Raw genomic sequence first — 19,705 nt, 5'->3', positions numbered from 1 at the left:
CAAACTTTACCATAAAAACCAGCAGCTAAAACAGATCAGAGTGATAAAAGAGCCTACTTATAATTGGCTCACAGGAATTTATCAATCCTCTAAATTCGTGAGATTTATAATTCCCATATAAAGAACAAAATCAGTATGGTTTTTCTCTAAAAACAATATTTACATTGATTGTCCAATTCAAATTAAAAGCAACTTAATCCCAAGGAATGTAACTGTTTTGAGTAATTTAAGCATGGCAATTTTCAGTGTTTTGAGAGACCAGGAAGAAAAAGCTAGACAAGTATCCTATAATTTGTTCATGTACACTTTGAGGAGTTTTGAGTTTGTAACCTAACTAATCTGAAATGATGAAATGTTGATATTAGAAAGTTAGTAGTTTGTGGGTTCTTTTTGTGAATTATTCTATAATGACAGCTATGAGGACAAAACAAACAATGCTCTCTGTAATGTGTCAATATCACATCAATTTACATTTGGAATATTTTTTTCTTCAAGCTACTGTATGCCCCTCTTGCATGTTAGCAACAGGTAATCAAGTTTTTACTTGAGTTACAACTAAAGCTATAATTTTTAGATGCAAAGCCAGTGACTGATACTGAAGTATCACACTGACTTAAAAATAATTTGGCAAGGCAATAATGAATGCCAAAGAAAGGAATGTTTACAAGACTACCCTAGTTATATATGAGTATTGTCTCCCATATATGAGACATTAAGGCCACTGATTAGTAATTTCCACATTAAACTGAGCCATATTCTGTTGAAACGGGGACGGACTCAGAACTGTTGGACATTGAAATTGGGACTCAAATATTTTTTGTTATTATATGTTTATTTCTAGTCTGCAGAGGCAAGATTTTTTAAAGGAAAGAAATGGGGGGAAAATAGATACAGAGGCAAAGAAGCATTGAACAGACTATCAAACTACAGCGGGAAGGCAGGGGAGGTTGGCGGGGGTGGGGGGGGGCTGTAAGAGATCAACCGAAGGACTTGTACGCATGCATATAAGCATAACCAATGGATACAAGACACTGGGGGGGGGGCAGGTAAAGGCATGTACTGGGGGGAAGGGGAGGCTGGGAGGAGGTCAATAGGGAAAATAAAAAAAGGAGACATATGTACTACTATTTGTAATACTTCAAACAATTAAAAAAAAAAAGAATTTGGGATGATTCCTTTCACCAGAAGAAAATAAAAATGAGTCTTTTTATTAGACATAAACACTTTGTTTCCTAAAAGAGTATTTCTCTTAGAAAATATTTTTTTCAAATACTAAATTGGTTGGTATTAAAATATGGGGGGAAAGTGCTGGCTTTCCTACTGATTGGATATCATGTAACTCCAAAATAAACAGTTTATTCTCCTGGTTGGCTGACAAAATGGAGTGAGGCATTTTACATAAACAGAGGTTGTTTCTATTTACCTGGCAGTTAGGACGGAAAAGGGGATCCTACTTAGAGTTTAGCAAAGGACTAGTAATAAGAAATTTGAAGATACACTTTGCCTTTCAGCTACGCAAAGCTGACTACAGTTCTGACTCCCGTCATGTGCACTATTTGAATATAAACCACCGGTTACCCTGTGCTTTAGCTTAAGTCTGCTTAAATGTGGCCATGCAAGAATTACTTGATGCAGAGCCATGCATTTCCTTCTCTGTTTAATATAATTTTAATTTGCTCACCTCCCCCCCGCCCCCCCCCCAAAAAAATACTACTTTTGAATTATCTTTGTCAGGGGAAAGTTACCCAATTATAAATGAACCGCTGCTGAAACCGAAATGGTGAAACCAAAACACCACAACAGTTTAGAAACTTACAATGTCCGTTCCCAAAATGCAGTCTTTTTTCATCTGAACCATGTTTTGACTTGTTATAGCCACAGAACCTAGAGGGAAATTGAGGGAAGAGAACACAGGAAGAAAATATACTTAAACAATTATCTATGCTCAGAATGTACAAAGCAGAAAACATGGAGCGTTTTTCTTAAACAATTAAATGCTTTAGTGGAAGTTTAATGACTTTATATTTCCTAAGTCCTCCACAGAAAGCCGCTCTCCCTGGGGCCCTGGAAGGCTGCCTAATGAGGAGATATGTAGAGCTGCTTCCCACTGTGCAGACCCCTTCCGCTGAATTTTTATAATGGCCTCAGAAGGTGTTTATAGCATTTTTTTTTAACAACTGCTGTTAGAATGAATGAAGGGTAAAGTCTCCATTGTTAGTGATTAGTGCTGTTCTGGGTGAGAAAGTGTCAGGGAAATCTGGGGTGTATTTTAAGAGTGAGGGGGAAAAGTAAAAACTAGGAATGTGGTCTAAAAAGAGAAGAGACGGGGTGTGTATTGGAGAGTGAGGCCGAAAGTTAATGCAAAAAAGAAAACAAAAACTAAAGATGAAGAAACATAAGAAAGGGAGAGGGGAAAAAAAAGAAAGAAAGAAAAATGTAGAATACAAATGGAGACATTATGATTTGTTAACATACATTACTGAGCACACTTCAGACTTTAGCAGCAATTGGGGGGAGCAAGCAAAGCAATAATAAAAGTAAGTTATAAAACAGACTGTGAACTCACCTTCCAATCAAAACGTAGGTGACGACTGTGAGGAGAATAATTGCTACGGCCGCAGAAATGGCAATCATTACCACTTGGCTATTTTCACCGGAGATAGAGAAAGCTGTGAGATTGAAGAGGAAAAAAAAATTAAAAGACCAGGCATTAACACATCATAACTAAAAGCTACATGGAAAATCTGATAAATTCAGTCATATTTATTCTGCTTTCACCTGAAATATGGCTACTGTCTGGTATAATATAGAAGTAATTCTTCAGTGAGAATGAAAAAAACAGACATTTACTACAATTTTGTGTGAAAATTCTAATTAATAAGATTAAATATTCTGTTTCAATGGCATCAATCAAACACTAGAGTGTCTAGTGTGTGAAATGTGCTGGACTGCTTTTCTCTATCCTCAATGGCAAGAAACTCAAGGGATACACCGGAAGTTAGCAAAGGAATGACATAGAGAATAGATACGATTTCTCAAAATGAATTATAAAAGCTTCCTAATTAAGCTGGGTTAGTCTCCAATATCTACATTTATTTGAAAGGTGATGTAACAGCTGTCTTATGGGCCTCAACATATGCCAGCAATGCAATCATCTCCCTGTATTCTCTACCTTTGCAAATGGCCCATCGTTCATCTACTCACAAAGTACTGGCAAAAGTCACCCAGGAGCAAAGTCTTGCCAGCCATTAGTTTTGGTATAACTCAGGAGCTTAGGATGGTTTTACATTTTGTAAAGGTTGTAAAAAGTCAAAACCAGATTTCATGACTTGAATATTTTATAAAATTTAAATGTTGGTGTCCATAAATAAAATTGTTTTGGACACATTCACTCATTTGTGTATTGTCTATGGCTGCTTTTATCCTATATAAGAAAAGCCTAATATGCAAATCAACCAAAGGGCAGAATGACCAGTCGCTATGATGAGCACTGACCACCAGGGGGCAGATGCTCAAAGCAGGAGTGCCCTCTGGTGGTCAGTGCGCTCCCACAGGGGAAGCTCCGCTCAGCCAGAAGCTGGGCTCAGTGCTGGCGAGTGCAGCAGCGGTGGCGGGAGCCTCTCCTGCCTCTGCTGCAGTCGAGCAGTAAGGAGCGAGGGGTCCCGGACTGCAAGAGCCCTGGACTGCAAGAGGGATGTCTGACTGCCAGCTTAGACTGGATCCCTGGGCCTCTAGTACTATAATAAATAGCCCAGTAGAGTACGAACAACTGAGACTATATATACACAAAGCCTAAAATATTTACTATCTAAGCTTTCACAGGAAGTTTACTGACCCTTGACCTAGACAAATGCTTTCTAGCTTTAATGTTCACACAAGCCACTTGAATATCTTTTGGAAAATGCAATTTCTATTTCAGTCTGGAGTGGGGACTGAGACTGTGCATTTCTTACGAGCTCCCAGTGATACTGATGCAGGTGATGCAGACCATGTTTGGTGACAAAGGTGTGGACCATAAGTATGAAGTTACCTTGTCCACTCCCTCTCCTGATTATTCTATATCCAATTCATCACAAAGCCCTTTACAATATCTTAGTTTATGTCTTTCTCTTCTGGATTACAATTAGAAAGTCCTAATCAGTCTCTATTTGCATGTCTTTCTCTTTTCCTGGTGACCAGAGTACTCTTTCTAAACCATGAATTTGATTATGTCATTATAATGCATAAAATTTCTGCAGGGCTCTCCACTTTCAGGATAAAATGCAAATTCTGTAGCAGAAGATGTAAAGCTCATTAAATCTGTCCCCTGTCTCAATCCCCAGCTTCATCTGCTAGCAAACTCCATAAATGTCCTATTCTAGACTTTTTAAAACACACACAGTTCCTGGAACAACCTTTTCAGTTGCTCATACTTTAACCTATATTTCTTTTGTAGTAAATGCTGAATGTACAAATGAATGAATGATGTATAAAAGAAGAGCTTAGAAGAGGAAGTTTGGTTATCTGAATGCCATCACCTCTCCAAAAGCGAGCCAATATCTTATGCTCAGTCTGATCAAAATCTACATTTGGAAGGTTTCTCTAAAATAATGCAGTTTTAGGACTGGTTAAATGATACAAATAAAGAAACATGGCTGATGGCCTGGTAAAAGTTTTGCGAGCATTTGAAAAAGGAGCCCTGAGTCTGCAGGACAGCATGCACACTCCTACTATAAACTGTTGCCGCACTTTATTCTTTCCTACCGGCGGACTATTGTTTATACCACTGTGGCAGTCCTGGGAGTGCCTGCTTGGATCTCCCTGATGCCAAGCCTCAGTGGGCAGAGGCCGCCAGCTGCTGCGCTTCCAGCATCCCTTGCAGCCACATGCACAGACGGGCCATGCTTCCTCAGTGACTGCTGCTGGCAAGGGGACTGGAGCCAGCCAGGTCTGCCCAGTGCAGCACTCTCCTTCCCTCCGGAGCGACTCAGCAGATTGGGGAATGCCTCTGAACTGCCTTGCTGCCTGAGACCCCCCTTCCTCCTCTCTTCTCTTTCCCTCAGTTCTTCACAGATGGCTGAGATACATCTCAGTCTGAGACGGTGCTTGCCCACTTCTGCTCCAGCTTTTTTACCACTTATCTGTGTTTCCCCATAAAAAGCTCCCATACTTCTATCTTAACATCTGCTTCCTAAACACCTGGACTGATACATCTCTACCCATTAGCTATAGATTTGTGAATAATTTGTAAAATCACCTAAAGTAGCGATTCAATAATGCTCTATAAACATATACTATTAATTATACCTCATGCTTTTTATTTTGTACACTGTCATAACTTACAGAGAGCAGCAAATTCTGAATTATTTGGTAATTTTTAGTCAGTTTTAAAAAATAAAGGTTGCAAAACTGGAAGGGGAAAAATGATAGAAGAAAGAAGTCGCTGTTGTTCTGTCAAAGACAGGATTAAATTAGGACTTCTCTACCATTTCTACCAGCTTTCAATATCTATGAATCCCGGAGACATATAAACTCAGATCATTGTTTGTTACTGAAATGAGCAAACATTTGAATGAATGATGTTGATTAAATTTGTGTTATTGAGTTGTTTAATAATTTTACGTGGCATACTGTTAAAAACTGGTATTCCATGTCTTAGAAATTCAATTTAAATATGTTTTCCTACAGCAAACTGCTCTCCTTGCTTTAAGTAGCATTGTGTCGATTTCTCTCCCTGAAATCAAATGGTTGTGAGCTCACTCTCCCATCCATAACACTTGGATTGGTACTTATTTGCTGTGTGACATAATGTGATCTTGTGAGGATTAAATGAATTAATAAAGTAAAACACTCATTTAGAATAGTCCCAAGCACATAGACAGTGCTTAATAAATGTTACATATTTTTAGTATTGCATTCCCCAGTGAAAGCTGGGCAAAAGTACTCTTTTCTACAAAATTACATATGAATGTCTAATCTTGGTATAAGAATTCACTATATAGTGATCCCATTCTACCTTTGTCAGGCTACCTCAATAATAGGGTCCCAGAGATTAAAGTTGCTGCATGTCAATGTATTAAAAACAGCAAAAAGGAGGTGGGAAGCACTCAGGAGTACTAATTAAATTGTCCCCAGTGTTCATCTTCTTGGATAGTAATAATATTCATGGAATCCTCCAATTCCAAAACTCAGTTTTATTCCACATATTTTTGCTTTCAAAATTCCTTGGATGCTCAAATTATGTACTGTTATTTAAACACAACACACACACACACACACACACACACACACACACACACACACACACACCACCTACTATACCAGGAACATTTGTAAGTACTTTAAAAATAATAATTGAATCACCATAGATGACTTATTGAGGATACAGGTTCTGCCCACTGGGTTTTCAGACAGATGGATTGTCTGTTTTCCCAAACATATTAGCACTCCCTGCTTTTGTGGATGTTGCCTTTATCTAGGAAAGTCCTTTGACTCTGATACATTCCATGTACTCTGTGTCTTAGTTTAACATCCTTTTCCTTAGTATGTAATCTAGCAGGGCTGAATCAGTAGAAGTCCACAATCTGGAGGTTGTAGGCTCATTGACCCTACTTATTAGCCATGCAACCTCATAAAAAACATAAATTCTCTGTCATAGACTGTGTATAAAAAGAAATAATATTATTTGAATAGCTTGCAGATCAAGATCAAATAAAATGTTCATTGAAATACTATATTATGCTGTTGTATACATGTATGCGTTCTAGAATCAGACCCATCCCTACCAGCTGTGTAACTTTGGGAAGCTTACTTAACTTCTCCATGTCTCAGTTTCCTCATCTGTTAAAGGAGGCTGAGAATAAGTGTAAAGCACTGATATATAAAAAGTGAAACATTTTAAAGCACCTAGAAAAATAAATGCTTCACTGTGCCTCCATATCTTTACTATAAATCAAGTTCAGAAAATGTTATCTGAATTCCAGCTCAAAATATACTATACTCAACTAAGAAATATTTTTGTGCTATGAATGAGAACTCATATAATTTTTAAAAATAAAACCCAGCCCTATCTGGTTTGGCTCAGTGCATAGATCGTCAACCTGTGGACTGAAAGGTCCCAGGTTCGATTCCAGTCAAGGCACATGCCCGGGTTGCAAGTTCAATTCCTAGTAGGGGGCCTTCAGGAGGAAGCAGATCAATGATTCTCTCTCATCATTGATGTTTCTATCTCTTTCTTCCTTTCCCTTCCTCTCTGAAATCAAGAAAAATATATTTTAAAGATAAATAAATAAAAAACAGAGCAAACAGCAAGCTGTTAAAAAAATCTAAACACAAGTCTTTTTATGTCTACTAAATATCAATATATAACAAAGAAGAGTCTTAAATCCTTAGAGTATGTTATGAATATGCAGTTTTGATTTGTGGTTGGAATCCATTTGTGTAGAGGACCAACTTAAATTATGTGTGCATTTTTGACTGCACAGGTGGTCGGCACCCCTAACCCCCAAGCTGTTCAAAGGTCAACTGTATATCATTTTTGTTTTAAAAAATGGAGTAAAAATTTTATTTTATCCTTTTCCCTTTAAAGCAATGGGCACTTCTTTCTCATCTATATTTAAAGTCTGGAAGAATTCTATTGTGAAGCAGTAAGAATGAGTTTCTATATATTTTTTTAAAAATCAAACTGTGTGACTTAGCTTTTTAAAAAATAACTGGAGAGGGAGATGTTAAAAAGGTTGTATTTTTCATTTTATCCTCTTTTTATCTGCTCTCTCTCAAGCAATGTAAGTACTGCAATTATAAAACATATTTGGTGCCCAAATCGGTTTGGCTCAGTGGATAGAGCGTCTGCCTGCAGAGTGAAGGGTCCCAAGTTTGATTCCAGTCAAGGGCATGTACCTTGGTTGCAGGCACATCCCCAGTAGGGGGTGTGCAGGAGGCAGCTGATCAATGTTTCTCTCTGATCGATAACTCTCTATCCCTTTCCCTTCCTCTATGTAAAAAAAAATCAATAAAATATATTTTAAATAAAAAAAAACTTATTTGGCAAATATCCTAAGAATCTGCAGTTTTAAAATGGAATATTCCTTAAGTCTCAGACACTGAAGCCTCATGAGAAGTTCATGTATAACACAACCACAGCAATGTCTGTGGTAAATATGTAATTACATTAGAATTTTAGAAATTGTTATTGTTTTGACAAATTTACTTATCAGATAGGATTAGTACTAATGAAGAACATATAAGATTAGATTGATATTGTAAAATAATGCATCAACATAAAGTTTTATCTAATGGCAATCTGACATTCCTGCCTTCAATATGCCTAATTTATAGCACAGGATATAAAAAACATTTGCTTTTGTTATTTCTGTGACTTGGGATCATTCTTCGTGAATCAAATATAGCTTTTGTTGTTGTTAATTCTAATAACCATGTAAAATCCTGATAAAAGGCAATCTATAATCATTTCAAAGCAAGAAACTAGCTTTGTACCTCTTAAAATTGTGAAAGGATGTAGAATTTCTAATGCTAAACTGAATGATATTTTGTCATCTAAAATATTTAATTTGTTTTAAACATTGTTCACGTGCACTTCCATGGTATTTGACAGCATTTTGTTTCAAGTATCCTCAGAGAGTGGTTTCTCTGTGCTCATTCCATCACAGGAGGACTAGGGGAGGGCCTCAGTACAGATCTGTGTATTTCAGGGTGGCAGCTCTCTTCCAAATAGAATCGTCAGGTTTCAGCTGTGAGTCAATGACTTCTAAAAACACTAGAATCTCAATACTTTGCAGAATGTACAGCTTGTTATTATAAGCTGCATTTCAGATTGTCTGACAAAAAGTGTGCCATAAAATATTTAGTCTAGCACATTAACTTAAACAGTGTTTATAATTTTTTTGTTAATTATGAATGTTTCTATTAGGTATAAAATTTGAGCATAAAATTTTACCATACCAATAACAATGTAATTTTATGTCAGAAACAAAATAATTATATAATAGAAAATATAGGTGCCACGGGAGAATGACAAATTAGAACAGTCAAAAGAGATTACTTGGCTTCCTTTCAGTGGAGGGCTGGGAATTATTATATCCTTCCTGGATAAGCTGTTTCTAAAAGGTGTTCACCTTTGATTCTGGGCTATTTTACAGCTGTGAGTTTAAGGTGAAGAGAACTTATAGTGATGCATATGATTTTTTCATCACAGTTACAGTGACACTTATTCAATAGAGATATAATTGATATGTGCTGTGGATGAGATAATTATACTTATTTTCCTATAGAATATTCACCAGTTTGGGATTTATTATCAAGTTTAAGTATTGCTGATTACTTATACACACATACAAATATGTTTGTATAAATGTGTATATGAATCTGTTCTTTAATTTTTCCTTTGAACCAATTTTAACATTTTATTAGTAACATTAAGTCAAATAAAATTTTAGCTTATGTTCATTTTATATTAGCACCACAGCCATGATTTTATCTTTTTAAAATATATATTTAACAGAAAACTCTTCTAACATGAAGCAAATGCATTTAAAGAAAATGAAAATATTATTAGGATAATGTTTATAAATTTTAGATCAGTTTTAGCCAAATTTGGGGTCAAACAGATGGGACTATTCAAATGGTCATAAATCAGATTTTAAAAAATCCTTAATCTCCAAGTAATACAAGTATTAAAACAAACAAGATCCAGCCGAAACCGGTTTGGCTCAGTGGAAAGAGCGTCGGCCTGCGGACTGAAGGGTCCCGGGTTCGATTCCGGTCAAGGGCATGTACCTTGGTTGCAGGCACATCTCCAGGGGGAGGTGTGCAGGAGGCAGCTGATCGATGTTTCTCTCTCATCGATGTTTCTAGCTCTCTATCCCTGTCCCTTCCTCTCTGTAAAATATCAATAAAATATATTTTAAAAAAAAAAAAAACAAACAAACAAGATCCTCATGGATCAGAAAGTTTTATTAATCAATCACTTGAACCTGGAATATATGTATTAATGGGTATTGGAAGTGTGTTACCATACTACTTAATGTTCCTAAGAACAATTTATGACTAATAGTAAACCAGAAGCATTCCAGGCATTATAATACATTTTATTTGTAAAAGAACAAACCACTGATGTACATACAAACACAAATGCTCAGACCCAATGCTATGCAAATTGTTCAATGTTCCAAGCAGTATACTTTCAATGTATCACACTTAGTTAAAATGTTGGGAGAGTGAGAGTGAAATGTCAGACACCTTTGGACCATCTCCCCTCCCTCCAATCACAGTACATTGAAGTAATACATACAGTCTGGACTTGTTTCAAACTCAAACTTGCGACTGTTGGTCCCATATCCAGCTGCTGTCCGGGCTCGGATTTGGAATACGTAAGTAGTGTCAGGCTTGAGGCTATTGATGGTAACATTTGTGCCTCTTGCCCTCAGAATGGTATAACTTGTCTCTTGCTCCTGCTTTGAGGTAAGAAAGATCAAGTTAAAATCAAATCTTCATAATGTATTAAGTGGTAAAAAGAAAACCACTCAAAACTATTTTAAAATGTAGCATAGGAGAAATAAAAGAGAAATGATAATCATTTCACTCTCTGAAGGCATTTTTTAGAAAAAAACATTTAGAATTTCCTAATTTGGATATAATAATTTGTGTCCTTCACATAAAGCAGGAAAGTTAGTTTTCATTCTTGCCAATTAGTGAATCTCTGAACAAAAAATCTGTTCTCTTCAAGATAAGGCTGAAATTTTCAACCTGATTAAAAGAATACATTTGCAAAGAGGAAAATAACCCTTTGCATTGTTCCTAATAAGAATGTCCCACTGATTCTCAGATAGGAAATATTTTATCAATTGTAAACTATTAAACTTAAAAAGATCAAAGTTCTATATATAACTTTATATTAATAACTTTATCAGCATCAATTGAGTTGTATTGTATTTACATTGTATTGAAGTCACTGTGATTTAATAGAAACACAAATCCTCAGATTAAAGTCTAGATATATTTTCCCAAAGAATCTCATCTAGGAGAATCAATGCATTGTACATGAACAGGTTCACATTACACATCAATAGTAAAGTCTTTTTGTCTCAAGCTTTGTTTAAAAAAATGAATTTACACAGAATCTCATTTTTTCTCTAACATATACTAATATCTCCTGAGCACTTTATGGAGAGCCTGTTTTTGAGCATGATGAACTGTTCCTGTATCTGGGGTGGGGTCTGGATCGGGGAAGATGAAATAATGCTTGTCCTCAGCCAAGACTAGATCGAACATTGCAGAAATAAGGTTGTATGTAGGTTACATATACTTTTTAGTTAAAGATGCTGGTTATGATAGACTTGGAGTTGATATATTTAATAATGAAGAGAGATAAATATATTTATTTTATAAAAAATTATTTCATTTGTTAAAAAAACTTTCACTAGCCCTCAGAGAGTGAAATATTACAATATTTCTAAGTGTCATATATATATGGAAGTTATTTTTAAATTTATGTATGTATGATATAAATACATACATATGTATTCAATAATATTACATAAGTGTATCAAATTTAGAAATGCATAGGGAATAGTAAATAGATTTAGACATTTTTTTTCCTGCACTGGTTAATATTGCTTAAAAATAACCTTGTGTTATGCTTTGTTGGTGGAGAAAAAAATAAGTTCAGAATATTTTTTATATTTGCAGAAGATATGAATTTAGATTCATTATTTTTTCAAATGGCCCCATATATCTAAAAGGTTGGGTGCTTTGTGGTTCTGCTACCAGGTCTGAACTGAGGCACATCATTACTTTTTATTTTGTTGCATCAGCTATGATATGGATTCTTATGTTTTCACAGGCTTTGTCACACTTTTAAAAATAGAAGATCATGATCACATGAGTATTTGACAGTGCCCTACTGGATCACAGAAAACTAGGAGATAACTTATTTATACTGTGATTTGTCCCAATGAAGTTCATTAGGTCTCTATTCCTTTTAATGAAGTGAGACATACCTTTTCTGTGTGTAGCATGAGTGGTGGGGAGTAGGGGGTAAGAAAAGAATGGCATGATACTTGTGAAATATGTTAACTTCAATAAAGAAAATACCTACACTTGCAAAAAAATTCATACATTATACCTTTTGTGCAATTGATCATACTTAATAATCCATTGTCATATGGAGGTAAAGAGTTAACGCAGGGAAAAACATACTAATGAGTAGTCATGGCTGCCAGGATTCAAAACAGAGACCTAATGTTCATTAGCAGTGAGGATGTGAGAAATGCAAATAAATTTACTGACTCCAAGTTGTTGTTTTTCGTTTGTAAAAAAGCCTGTTTTCCCACTTTCACAGGATTATCAGACAGCTCCAAGTTAAATAATGCATGCAAACATTTTCTATAAATATCAACTACTACATAATATACAATTTATTTTTAATTCACTTTAAAATACTTTGTAAACTGCAACAAATACACAGGTATGGTGTGTTCATATTAGTAGCTATAAAACCATCTTGCTCTGATGATGAGGTTTGAATACATCTTGCTTTCAAATCTCACAATCATTTATAATCAGGGAGAAATAAGTCCTATTTAGTGATGAAATATCACAGTCTAAATTCTACTTATAAATAACCATATACCCATTTTTCCAACTTTATTACTGAACCACAATTTTATGATGTGAGGCAGACTTACACACCCACTTTTATCTTCTAAATTTCCTTGTACAAAGCCAAGAAAACTTTTATTTGTCAGTTTAATAATAATACAGTTTTGTTGTTAGTTCTATGTTTCTATTAAATAAAATTCATGTGAATGATGTGAATGCGTAGATCAAGTAATGATGCTTTCAGGCAATAAACTAAGGAATAGTTCATCAATGGGTTAAGGAATCACTATGAAATAGTTGGTAGAGCAACAGGTCTTGATGTGGAAGGACATAAATGTCATTTCTAATAACTAGATGTCTTAAGTTTGGTAGTAACATCTCTGCTGTGGCTCATTGAAGTTGAATGTAGGATATTCTACACAATAATTTCTAAACCCCTCTTTACCTATAAATCAAAAAAGTACCACGTGACTACAGATTTAAACAAAGCACTGCTACTTTGTAGCAATGTCATTCCTTTCTTTGTAAGAGCACAGCTTATGAGTAGGTAACTTCTTTCCCTACACAACCCAACTCTATTACATTGTCTCCCCACCTTTTCATAATATTTGACCTCATAGTCCAATATGATCCCATTAGGGTGTTCAGGTTCTTGCCAGGATAAAGAGATGCTGTTTCCGGATGTCCGGTCCTTCTTAATTGTCATGACAGGTGATGGAGCTGTAAAGAGAGGATGGAGGGGTCACAGGAGGGTGCAAATTAATCAGGTTGTGAATGTGGTAAAGAGGATCAGAGAGCAAAGGGAATAGCAAATGGAGTCTATCATTGTTCTAATTTTTGGCAAGAAAACACTATTTCCATTTCAAAGGCTCTTGAGTATTAATCTGGCCCCATATCAAGCCTCGGCAGCTGGATTATAGCCCTGGTACATACAGGCCTATGGAAAATGAGCTGAGATTTTCAGCTGCTGGTGGAATAGTGGCAAGTGAGCAGATGTTTTCAATCTGCTACTCTAATGTAAGCAATGAAATATATTTGATATATTAAAATAAGAACAAAACATCAGGACTACCTATTTGTTATAATGTTGCAAAATTATTAATACCAGATTCTTCAGCTCATTGATAACATTTTCATCCGCAACTCTATAAGAGGACTGGAATCCATTATGCACAAGGAGTCCCAGGGTATCAATAGGTAATAATAATATTGAGTGTATTGTAAAACAGATAAGATTTAGGACATATAGTAGGACATATCTTGACTACTGACAAAAATCTCTAGTGAATAAAAACATACCAGAAAAATGTAGCAATCTTCTGCTTTAACATTTTTTTTATTTCCTTAAAAATATTTAATAAGAACTACCAATGAAATGACTGCTGTTTGTACCACAACTCTCAACCTATATTGTGAAGTTTCTTATTGGGTGGTGACTCAATATTTGTTATGTTTCGCTATGCATTATCAAAAGAATAGAACATGAATAAAAACCATCTGTTTGGATCAGATATCAGAGGGTCACCTTCATTTCTGATGGAAGATTAAATATATTTTAAGTGATATCCTACTTCAAAATCCTTCCATTAAAAAGAAAAATCCATACTCTCCATCAATGCACTTCTGGTTTCAAATCTCAATCTTGGTACATTGGCAACAGAAATATCTCACTTGATGTTCAGTGGCTTCTGCTTTAATGGAATCCAGCAAAACACATTGCAAACATGAAAAAAAATCAAGAATTCTTAGGTACATTAACTGCTGAATTGTTTTCATTGCTGAAGGACCTATTTTCTCATCAATTTTTCTCAAATCAAGGACTATTAAAACCCTGTGTTTGTATTTCCCACAATGGCTAGCAGACTTGTTGATTTGATGTTGCTGTGATTATCTCATGCCAACCTTTATATATACAACTGAGGAGACAGAAAGAAGCTAGGTAGACAGGGATGGGATCATGGGGCGGCGGGTGGGGGAAGAGTAGAACCCAGCTAGGTGGAGTTACTAAGACAACCCAGCTAGATGGAGATGTAAGCTTTAAAATGTATGGGTATTACTACACAGGCAGTTTGCAGATAACTAATCACAAGGCAGTGAGGCATATAACCAATCCCAATAATGTTACTAAGACAGAATTCTTTGAAAGGACCAATCAGAAGTTAGCAAGGCATGTATCTAGTCCTAGATTAAAAAAAAAAAAAAAAAAAAAAAAAAGCACACATTTTTCTCTTCCTCTCTATCCCCTCTCCTTTTTCTCTGGTTTGTTCTGGGTTCCGTAAGTTGTGCTCCCCTGCACCACGAATGGAAACTCTAGACACTACACTGCTTTTGGAATCCTCTCTACACCTTTTCCAGGACTGGATTCTCTCAATAAAATTTGCTTCCGCTATCTGCTTTTGTACGTGAATTCATTATTTGATTTTGTGAGACAACAAACTTGGACCAAAACACCAAATTTTGGTTTCACAACCTCTCATTTAAATTGTTCCTGTTTATAAATGCCTTTACCTTTTATTCCTCACATAAAAATAGTTTCATTAAGCCTGCCTCATGACACTTTATTGGAAAATGTAAACTTAAATGAAGACTCCATTTCAATAAATTTCCCATTCTTCTATCTCTATTACTTGTAAAATCTGCTTAAGAACTCTTTTGTAACTAAAGCATCATTACTTTGATTGGCCTGGGAATGATTTTGAACCTTTTGCCAAGGAAAAATGTAGATCTTGCTTTTCTGATGGAAAAGTAAATTCATTTCCTTATTTACTTTTTGCTCCTATTAATAATTAATATCCTTTCATGAAACATCATTTTTCATTCATGTTTGCTTTTTTAAAATTCAATACTATTTTTTATAACCAAAATTGACTCACAACACCCCCATCCCTGACCCCTGGGTGGTTGCTGCTCTGAAATCGATTCTAAGCAAAGGGTAATTTATTTTGGTTATATTTAGTTGAAATTTTATAAACATACTCAATAATTATAAACATATCACTGAGCCATAAATAACGGATTTGTTAAATCATTGAGAATAGTTTTCTTTTTATGTATTCTAATACTTAGAAAAATCAAGTCATTATCCAGTCACTAATATAAAAATTTCTGCTCCAATACCGTTGGAACCAAATTTTGCTTTTTATACAAAAAATGGAGAAATATCACAAATTTTCCTGTTGAAAGAAACCCATTTTAGAGTAACTAATGTATCCTTACAGAGCATTTCAAAGAAGTTAAATGTTGGAAAACTTTCCTGATGAAACCATGGAGACCCTATATTCATTCCATATCACCTTGAGTATGTTTTATTTTCCTTAACAGTTAAAATACATTTTCAAAGAAGCTTTGAAAATTACCAGGTATAGCATCTCTCCTTAAAGAGAAAAAGAAAGCAATTCATATCCAAGAACAATTGTGGCTAGGATTGAATTAACTTTTTCAGGAAAGCTTTGCAGGCTGTTTTGGGGATCTGCCCACATTTTACTGCTTCTGCACTGAGCAAGACTTTATAAGTGTTGAAATTCTTCAAAGGTCTTTGAGCAAGCTGCAGACCCTATTGGACTGTAATAAATAGCCTTTTGTAATTCCACACTTACTTAAGCAGAGGCAATTGCTCAAAGCTTGTGTCATCTCTAAGTTAAATGAACCTTTTCTGATTGCTGCTTTTAGGCCCCTGTTAAGTCATTTGTTCTGCTCTTTTAATATAACCCCTCGCCCCTTGTGTTGGATGCTTTTTCACGGTCTCACCACAGTGCACCAGCTGGAATCCCGGTACATTTGGGTAATGCTCATCAATATTTTAATATTAATAAATAATTAACAGAATTGTTTTTCTCTCCCCTAATAAATAATTTTAAGACATAATAAAACCCGCAGAAAAAGAGAAATTTTATGGGCATTCTACTGTATCCATGCTTTCTAAAAAGTTTTCTAGGACCCATTTTTAACTCATGTCTTGAAGTATAATTTATCCATACTTCCACATGTGCTTAATACAGCTTAAAATAATAGTTAAAATCAGTGGTACAGATTATGGTTTTTTAGCTATTCTTCATGTATCAAAGGGTGATTTTTCAATGTACTAATTTTCAAAATCCACAGAAATTCCTTAAGTTTTATTTCTGTCTAAAGTAACATGATATTGTAATGTATATCATAAAATAGTTTTGATTTATTTTATCCTTATTTCTCAGCTTTTAAAATTTGTGATTTGAAAGAATGGTGGGTAATAGTCATATGAAATAAAAAAGAAATCTATCTTAAGACTAGAGAAATGTTCAGCACAACAGTGAAAATTTATATAGGAGGAGAAGGCACAGGTTTTCCCAGGCAAAATGCCGGTGTATATGCTGAAATTGCAATTATTGGTGAGCACCCTAACAACCCAGGATTAAGAGTTTAAATCTGGTGCCTCTTTTATGTACCTTAAATGATACAAGTGATTTCCCTCTTATTAAGAGGAAGAGGTTGAAAACACAATAGGCTATCATGAAAATGGCAAGGCAGTTATGAAGTTTAGTAAATGGACATATTTGCAGGAAAAAAAAAAAAAGGAAGAAAATGCTAACCAGGAAAATTAAACAGTAGGAAGCTAATTCTTTTTAGTAAGTTAATAGCCCACTTTAAAATAATATATTGGTCTGTAATATACATTTTTGTTGCATTGATCCTATATAATAAAGAGCTAATATGCTAATTAGACCGAACAGCAGAATGACCATCCGCACAACCTTCTGGAGGAAGCCGGGGCTGCGAGGGCCGAGGCCCTTGTACAAATTTCATTCATCAGGCCTCTAGTTGGTATATAATAGGGAACACATATTTGATTCTTAGCTTTTTCTATTCTGGGTACAATCAGATATATGCATCTTTGGAAAATACAAAAAGGAAACATGATATATCAGGTAAAATGAAACGTATTATATTTTAATTATAATACTTCTTTAAACAAATGCAAATACAAGGGGAAGACAGTGAAGGTTAGGAGGGAGTGGTGAAGGTTGAGGAGGTTCACACAGTTAACCATCCTCCATGAAGTTTTCTTCAACTAACTTCTGAAGCATTCTGATCATCTCAGTATTAAAATAATTCTGAGCTTGTTGTGTTGCTATGGACAAGCTCATGGCTGTTTCAATTCTTTCCTCTTTAAATTTTTCTTTGGTCATGACATAGGTCTAGACAGATAATTTCACCCTATGTTATCTAGTAATATGTGTTTCACAAAAAAAAACTATATTAAAATGTTTTTTTAGTTTTTGTTCTAAAGAGATACAACTTTCTAGGACCAAAGGTTGAATTATTCACTGCGTGTTTTGTTCCCTAGTTCCAGGCCCCTGTCGTGGCAGCCTCATGAATCTGTCATGCAATGACTGGTCCAAAAGACAGAGATATAGAGAAGTGTAACCCTCAGTAATTAATTATAGAACCTTAGTCATTTACTTACAGGTTTTCTCTCATTGTCAATGTAACCTGAGACATTGACTGCATCTAATGAAAGAATAGGAAAACAAATTACAATAGGAAGCACAAAATTAGATTGACAAATGTTCCCATGTAAAGGGATCAGGCTAGAGATGGGGCTTGTGTAGTTCACAATTTGTATTAGAACCCCGCTTGATCTTTGCGCATGCCACATCTATTGACGGATGTGGGAAGGATTCGCTATTTTATCTATGGTGTTTTTAAGCTACATTTACCATTACTCAGCAACTAAAATATGACCCATGCTTAGAATCAGGAAGTAAAAACTTCAAAATTCAACTCCTAAAGGATCTGGTTTGGTTAGTTTGTCTTTATTAGTTCTTCTTTCTGAGTTTGGGAATTTTTAATGAACCTCTGAGGTGTCTCTGTGGTTTAGAGATCAGGTAAGTTAAAGTAATAACAAAAAGGGCTCAGTATCTCTTTTATATATGAGCCAAAGCTTTTAAAAATTATCTCCATGAGAAAATATCATGCAGTAAATGGTTGAAAGACTTTTTTTTTTTAATCAGTCATGCCTTTAAAAGCATTACTCGCTTATTTTTTATTACTTTGTAACATTCATTATAATGCCCACATAAGAACATTTCCTTCTCAGTGTTTTTCAGAAGTGAACACTTCTATTAGATCCAGAAATACTGGTGGGTTTGAATTAGCATAACCATTCACAGCTTAATGTTTTCCATCTCACCACCCCTACTCTAATTTCCCCACCTTGTCATTCTCCAGAATATCCTGTTTGGATGCTGAGACTTACCATTTTTACAGTTTGCTCAGCTTGGATTTCAGAATTGTACTTCTTTTTATGTTCTCCCTCTCCAACAACCTTGCATGCCAATCAGCTCCAACATCTGAAAACTGATGAATTTTCTTTCTAGTTTTCCAACCCTGCCTTAGTTCAAACCCTTGCCATTTTTCATGTGCATTGTATTCTGTGCTTTTCATCTCATTCTTTCCAGAATTTCAACTATCTACAAATTTTGATGATTTATAATTTTATGAACTGAATGAATCATGTAGCATCCCTTCCTTCCAAATATCATTTCAAATCTGTTTTTCTAAACTTATTAACTAAGAAAACGCTTTAAAAAGATGGTCTCACAGTCAATATTTTTAAGAACTTGATATCAGAAAACTCTTAAGATCACAAATTAGGAAAATTGTATACAATAGAATACATAACCTGAAATTCATTATGTTATTAGTTAAGACTTTTCATAAGACTGAAAAATGCATACCAGATTTATCAGTTTTTATTCTTCTTTCAAAGCTACAGTTGTAAAGAATCCCTTTGGTCATCTTTCTGTCATGTGCTTGCTGGACTCACTGTCTGGCATACTCAATCTATTCCTTTCCACCTGAAAAGCTTGTCTAGTTATTATTTTTTAGAAATTTACTGCTAATATCATTCCCCCCATGGAGTTTTTCTCGAGCCTGTTAGTAAATAGTTAATCAGATTCTTCCTCTATTCTGATATATAATATAGTTGTCCATTCTTTTATTAGTTAGCTAACTGCATTGTGTTGTAATTACATCATCGGTTTACCAGTGTATCTTCCCACTAGACTGTGAGTCCCTCAGAGTCTTTGATGCTTAGCATAGTACCTACCTTACATATGTCTTATTATAT

The 19,705-nt window shown here is 35.1% G+C and overlaps 1 protein-coding gene across 1 annotated transcript in view; it reads right to left on the bottom strand.

Annotated features, from left to right (window-relative positions):
* The window catches only part of EPHA3 (EPH receptor A3), a 381,007-nt gene that overhangs the window by 78,100 nt on the left and 283,202 nt on the right, over positions 1 to 19,705 (bottom strand). The window contains exons 6-9 of the mRNA XM_080655998.1: positions 13,193 to 13,317; positions 10,289 to 10,451; positions 2,567 to 2,669; positions 1,817 to 1,884 (exon numbers count right to left, since the gene is read on the bottom strand). Coding sequence (XP_080512124.1) covers positions 1,817 to 1,884; positions 2,567 to 2,669; positions 10,289 to 10,451; positions 13,193 to 13,317 — 459 coding nt within the window. The remainder of the gene's footprint in view (positions 1 to 1,816; positions 1,885 to 2,566; positions 2,670 to 10,288; positions 10,452 to 13,192; positions 13,318 to 19,705) is intronic.

The sequence above is a fragment of the Plecotus auritus genome, assembly GCF_963455305.1.
Source record: "Plecotus auritus genome assembly, chromosome: 2".
NCBI lineage: Eukaryota > Metazoa > Chordata > Mammalia > Chiroptera > Vespertilionidae > Plecotus > Plecotus auritus.
This window is presented reverse-complemented; position numbering and strand designations above follow the sequence as displayed.